We start from the raw sequence: 6,881 nt of genomic DNA, 5'->3' as shown, positions 1-6,881 counted from the left end.
CCCTCCCTGGAAGTGTTCAAGGCCAGGTTGGATGAGGCTTTGAGCAACCTGGTCTAGTTGAAGGTGTCCCTGCTGATGGCAGGGGGGTTGGAACTAGATGATCTTTAAGGTCCCTTCCAACCCAAACCATTCTATGATTCTGTGATCATTTTATGATGAATCAGCTTTAATAATGTAAATCCAAGTAGGCTAAAGCTCATCTGGGAGCAGACACTGTAGGAGATACTTTATGAAAAAAATAGGAACAGGTTTAAACTAGTCTTGTTGCCAGCAGGCTGAGAGGGACCAAATCGTGCTGCATGAAGCAGTCATGGAATGGCACTGCAGTACTGTGAGGGCTGAGGCTGCCTGACCAGTGCACTGCTGGCAGCTGGGGAAAGCAGCTTCTATACGCAACTGGGGACAGCCCCTCACAAGAACTCAGGCCCTGCCTCCATGTCATGTCATACTCTAAAAATGTTAATTTCTGTAAAACGCAGAGAATCTGTAACAAGGACCCCCCTCAGGAGCACACTCTTTTGATTAACATAACTTAGCCTCAAAGGCAGAGCACACCCATTCTCAGCATGTGTAAACCTCCTTGTTCTCAGCACTAAAACCAACTCCTGATGGACTGTGTCCAATTCCCCCACTCGCTGTTCAAATGCATTCCCAGGTAGTCCACGTTCAGGCTGCCATTTGAAGTTCCAGTAACCACAAAATGCCAAGTGACCGTGCTTATACGCACCATTTCCAGTTTATTCCAATTAATTTTACAAGGAAATGCACTAGGTAGCCTTCAGAGACTACAACCAGATTCTTACTGTTTTGAATCAAGGACTAGAGCTGTTAGTGCAAAGCCAAATCGTGTTTTCCTTGGCGTGTCAGGAGCCCACACTGCTATCTGGCTTCTCTAGCTATATAATTTCAAGTGCTTCAGACTAGGTTAAGTAGCAGAGACTAAAGGAGTAGCCTTGCCTCACACATCTGCACAATGGAAAGCAATGCTACTGTGACCCCAGCAGGCTTCCAGATGAATTCCTTGGAGGAGAGACTTTTGCTATCCAAGACAAATTCAATGTACTAGCAGAATAGGCACCTAGGAAGATGTTAGAAAGCATGTTTCTTTGTCTCTCGAGGCTATAATGTCATCAGATCATGTGGAAAAATAAAATAATTTCCTTGTCTATGAGGTAAACAATGTCCCAGCTTTTTAATAGTATATTGATGCCACATGTCTTGGTTCTTTATGGGGATTACCTGCCTGGAGAGCTTCCTTTAAAACATGCAGGAACATTGCAATACGCCCTGGTTTAAAGTATCTAAAAGCTTTTCAACAGAATTCAATGTTAATCTGCTGATACAAAACATACACATTTATGTTGGAGAAAACAGGTTAAGGGAAAATGTGCGTTCCACACGAACTGAGAGGTGACAAGATTAATGGCACACTCTTTTGGGGAGGGGGATATTAATTTTAGTCTGGGACCAGACTCTTGCAAAATTCAATGTGCTGCACAGACACGCTGCACGTCTGTTACAGAGTATTACTGCTCTAGAAGAGCACAGCTGTCAAGCACCATCTTCTTCCCTTCAGTTTAGGCAGTCTTCAGTTATTCTGGGCCCAGGGCTTTACAGACTTTAAAGCTATGGGTAGAAAACTTTAAATAATTAGAAATTCTAGGGAGCAGATGGGCAGGTTATGATGGCCCACACACTCCTCTGTGTCTGAGGAAATGCATCACAATGCTGCAATGTCTGAACGTCCAAGTGGAAAACCTTGTACTGATCAGCTAACTGGTGATAAATGTGTGAATGAGTAATGAAGAAAGAAAAGTAGACAGGCTAAAACAACTGATGCACAATCAACAGGAAAATATCCATGTGTGGGTCTAAAAGTTTACTGCTTATAGTCAGACTGAATTTTAGTTCAAAAGTTTTCTGTTTAGAAGAGAAGTACTAGTTAGATATCAAAAAAATCCCAACATGTAAATGAGATACTTTGTATGAAAATGTGCTCATTATGGAATCCCAAAGCATATGTTTAATCATTTGGAAATGAGACAACGCACATATTATTTCCCAACATGAATTCCATTTTAAGAGCAAATATAGAACATTCTGTATTGTCACTCCTTTCCTAACAATAGCTAAAATTAACTTCTAAGTTTAGCCATTACACAAAGCATATTAAATTAAAAGTTATTTGAACTACTTAATAACTCATTAATCTAGACTGAAGGGCCCAAGAGCAAAGTCCCTGATCTAGACAACTGAGCTGTACAGTAGATATCTGCAACCATTAGCATTATTTTCACTACCAGAATGCTAACGCACGTATTAAGATTATCCTTTTAAGGAACTCGGGGCATTAATACAAAAGCAACTAGTGCTGTTCACTGGGCAACACCGTTTTCAAAATACATCAAACTCTCCTAGCTCATGCTCTTTCCTATAACACTCTACACCTCTCCTTGTCTCTTCTCTTCTGTGAAGCATGGTCCATGCTCAGGTGGATGGCTCACGCAAAGCAGAACAGTTGTGCTAAGAAACCAGGTGCAGCACTTCCTTTGGTCTATGGGAAGACAGATGAGGTGAGATAGTCACTGCCTCCGTTGACTTTTGCACCTCCTTCTCCAGTCTAGTTAGAAAGAAGCAGGTTGCCAGTCTTGTAAGTCTGCCTGCATCTCTCCTTCACCGTGTGCATGCATGCCTGTGCTATGAGTAAACCAGATTGCCTGCTCTGCAAAAGTCAGCAAGGAACTTCCCAAAAGACCGGGCCGGTTAAGGCTGGGCAGATTTTTTGGCTTTTCTTCCAGCATCAATTATAATATTGGAAAAATAAAATCTCGCATTTGAAATATATTTATCTGGGTAACAAAAACCACTGCAATCCCATTCAAGGGTCATTAGTAAGTGGTGAAATTTTTAATTTTAGACGTGTAAGTTGAAGTTTCAGTAAAAGAGGCAGAGATACAAGCACCTCGGTAGCACAGCAAGCAAACTGCATTTTCTTTTCCTAATACAGTATTTCAACGAGTATTAAGCGATATCTCTATCCAGTAAATGAATGACTGGGAACTCTACATGCTGGACAGGGAAGATACCTGGATATACCTGGTGGTTAAATAAAATTGCAGACTACCATTTATATCTTATTTTTGTAAGTCAGTGACATTTTCTATCTGGTATCAGAGACTGGAATTACTTTGAAAAACAAGCAAACTCATATGCAAATTGTGAAAGCATTGTGGAAATAAAGAACTATCCCAAACACCAAACTTCCATTGCAGTATCTCAGCTTTAAAGAACACAGCAATTTAAAAAATTGTATTTTTACGCTTAATCTGTTTTGTGTGAAAGTAATACTATAACTGCCATAATTATTAAAAATAAGGGGTAAAAACATATGCACTGACTACGTTGTACAGTCAGATTCACTGCTTATTAAGATAATCAACTTCTTTTGTGAGAGACGAAGACAGGAAAGAAAATAAAACTTAGAAGAAAAGTGATAATTTGGACTTTGACACGTAGAAATATAGACACTAGAAGAATGTCAAGATAGTTGTACTCCCCAAAGCTATTTAATTCTTTTTTGAACAGACTACAACTCCATTTATAATCTACTAAGAAACCATATTAAATAATATTTTCTGGTTACAATAGCTTCTGATTTTTCTCAATGGAGAATTCTGAAGACTAAATTTGAAGCAAGACAAAAAGCAAAATAGAGACATTCAGGCTCAGGTATTTAATTAGCTTCCAATAAGCTTATGTGTTTATAACTAGATCTGTCCAACTGTATCAAAGTTTCTCTGGAAATTTTACACTATAGCTGTGCATTCATGCAGAATAAAGATCCTTTTTTCTTTCATTGTCATGGCAGTTAAGTCTCAATTGAAATTGGTTTTGAGGAGCAGACAACCCTATTAATCCTAGCTATTTTAATCTGGTGACTGATGAAAAGATTCAAGAAAGGAGATGGTAGTTAGTCAAACAATTTTTAACCGAACTCTGGATCCATATTGAGGGAGCAAAACCTTTATGAAGATAGTTTTTGTTTATACCTAGTAAATATTAAAGGTGACAGCTTTACTGCCACTTACATTTTTTCTCCAGGCAGGTGAAAAAGTAAAGAACGTGAGCAGGTTCAACTCTTTGTAGAAACTGCTGATGCATGATAGGTTTATAAAGCAGAGCCCTGTATAAATTTCTTATTGAATGCTTCCAACATGAGCAGTTGCTGCCCATGCCTAATTACCCATTTACAGTTTATAACTGAAAGCAAGTTTGTGGTGAGAAAAATGTCCTTCAGCTACACTATCCAATTTAAGAACACAAAAAAGTAGCGCAGCTGATGCAAGCAGCACCTTGTAGTAATAGCTGGAGATAATCCAGCTGTACTCTCCCCCTCCTTCAACCTGGTTCATCAGCTTCTTCTGAGGTGCTTTCAGTATGCTCAGGACTTCCCCCTCTCTGTTTACAGTCTCACTCGATCTCATCCAGACTACAGAGTATCTTGCCTCCGTGATAACTAGAGACTGAAGAAGAGATGGCAGCTAGCTAGGGAAGAGGTAGGTTACACTGGCAGGATTCAGGGGAAAACAGACAGAAACCAACTCAGAATAAGCTGATATTACTGCAAGAGCAGCACTAAGTTTAAGGTATCAATTTCTATTCGGAAAGCCATCTTTTCTCATACAGCGAAACAAAGTCTTTTCTGGGCTTTTGATAAATAAAAGAGAGTTACTTTGAAACAGAGGCTTAAACAGTAATAAAACACATTAATTAAATACATTTCATCAGGAGATTCAGAAATGACAAACATTTTTCCTTCCTAGTTGGAAAGTAGTTGACAAATTGTGCACTTTCATTTAATTAAAGCATTAATATACTGATGTTTATATACTTATCTAAAAACTTTGAAAAATAGCAAAGTTCCTGGGAAATAGGACAATGCTTTTATAAAGAAAAATGTGTCTCTATTTCATACCTGAAATACTGTTTCATCTCCATCTGTTTTCAAATCATCTTCCTTCCCAATGATTCTCTGTATCTGTATTTGTTAAAACATGAAAAAAACACAGGAAAATTACAAATTTGGTCTTACAAAAATCTCTTTTTTCAGAAACTTGCATTCATTTCACCTTGTCTTAATTATAAAGTCATTGCATTTCTGCAAGGTTCTATAGTCACGACAAAATATTTGCATACTTAGGGATATTTTGCTATTCAGACACTTTTCTGCGGGAATGCCTCACCTACTGTGGTTAATATAGTCAAGCAGAGCATATGAATCTTACAACCCAGCACTTCCTCTATTTTTAGAGATTTCCTTGCACTAGGAGCTTAGCATTCACACCGTAAGATTTCAAAACTCAGGGGTCTAACATCAAAGGTCCTTTGGGAAATAAAAATTATCCTATGATTTTCATGCTGTCCCCCTAGACAGCTTTACATAGTTCTGCTACAGACATGATCTTCTAGACATGAAAAACATACCTGTTCAAATGAGGTACTTTACAAGTAACAAGAGAGAATAATATAATTAAATAAGCAAATATATTTTCAGAACTGGCATTAAGCAGAATGTGGTTTGAGTTTCCTCTCCACCTCACAAATAAATGAACCTTGAATGTGGTAGGTATGAAGATTTTTAGAAGTACTGAAATGACCAACATTTTAAAACATAACTTCCACTGTCCCAAGCAGAGTTTTAATATAATATAGAAAGTGCATTAATTTGCAGCACCCCAAGTATATCTCAGCTGCCAGACTGTATTTTAGCTTGGGAGTTCAACATTGCCACAAGAATGAGTGATATAATGTATCATACGTACCTTTCACAGACATTTGCACAAATCCTCGAAAGGACAGCAAAAATGAAAGAACAAGGGATTTATTACATTTCAGGTATAGATAGGGACTACATCAAGCACTCTGGATTCGGAGACTTTAGGAAAGATGCTTTTAAAGCTCAGGGTTTTTGAAGCTGCTGGTTTGCTTCTCGAACATTTCTGAGTGATTCATCACCCTGCCCATTAAAATTGGGAAAAAAATCCATGACCAAATTTGCATAACTACTATTTTGTAGGGTTTTCAAACATCATCTTAGGGGTTTATTTTTTACTTTTTTTGGTTACCTTGTTCAGAGAAGCAATACGGGCTTGTAAGTAGTGAGCAGGAAAAAAACTCCTAACTGTGTTGACAAAGATCTTCCCTTGGCCTTCAAATTTTGACTAATTCACCTCCCTGTTTTTTTTTTTTTTATAGCCTCAGTTTTTTAGTTCCTCAGGATAGTTACTTTCCATTATTATTTTTAAATGACATGCCTTGATAGTATTTACCAAAAATAAATACTGTAACAAGACAATTAAACAGTATCAGTTCCTCTAAATTTCTCCAAATTATTTTTCGTTTTGATAATTTACAAAACAATTGTACTAGTACACCAAAAGCATTATGGATTACTTCATGGCAAAATAGCAAAAGAGAACTCTGGATAAAAACACAACTGCTCGTCCGTATTGGCACTGAAAAATTACATTTTTTCTTACCTGAAAAATTAATCTTTTGCTCACACACAAGAAATACAACTGAAAATACTTTCCAAACAAGAGAAAATATTATTTTTTCTTTTGGATTTTATTTTTAAACTACTTTTTAAAAAATCTGCATAGATTACTAAAGAATGCAGACATACAGTATAATTTCTTTTCGTAAGTGTTCTGGAAGATTTAGTTTATTGTTTTCTTACACTGTATGTAGGAGCCGGCAATGTGCACTCACAGCCCAGAAGGCCAATAACCGTATCCTGGGCTGCATCAAGAGAAGCGTGTCCAGCAGGTCGAGGGAGGTGATTCTGCCCCTCTACTCTGCTCTCGTAAGGCCCCACCTGG

The 6,881-nt window shown here is 37.8% G+C and overlaps 1 protein-coding gene across 1 annotated transcript in view; it reads right to left on the bottom strand.

Moving 5' to 3' along the window:
- Positions 1–6,881, bottom strand: part of MICU2 (mitochondrial calcium uptake 2) — a 39,080-nt gene that overhangs the window by 17,716 nt on the left and 14,483 nt on the right. The window contains exon 6 of the mRNA XM_010170276.1: positions 4,976–5,038. Coding sequence (XP_010168578.1) covers positions 4,976–5,038 — 63 coding nt within the window. The remainder of the gene's footprint in view (positions 1–4,975; positions 5,039–6,881) is intronic.

This window comes from Antrostomus carolinensis, unplaced genomic scaffold (assembly GCF_000700745.2).
Source record: "Antrostomus carolinensis isolate BGI_N321 unplaced genomic scaffold, ASM70074v2 scaffold9896, whole genome shotgun sequence".
In the NCBI taxonomy this organism is placed as follows: Eukaryota; Metazoa; Chordata; class Aves; order Caprimulgiformes; family Caprimulgidae; genus Antrostomus; species Antrostomus carolinensis.
This window is presented reverse-complemented; position numbering and strand designations above follow the sequence as displayed.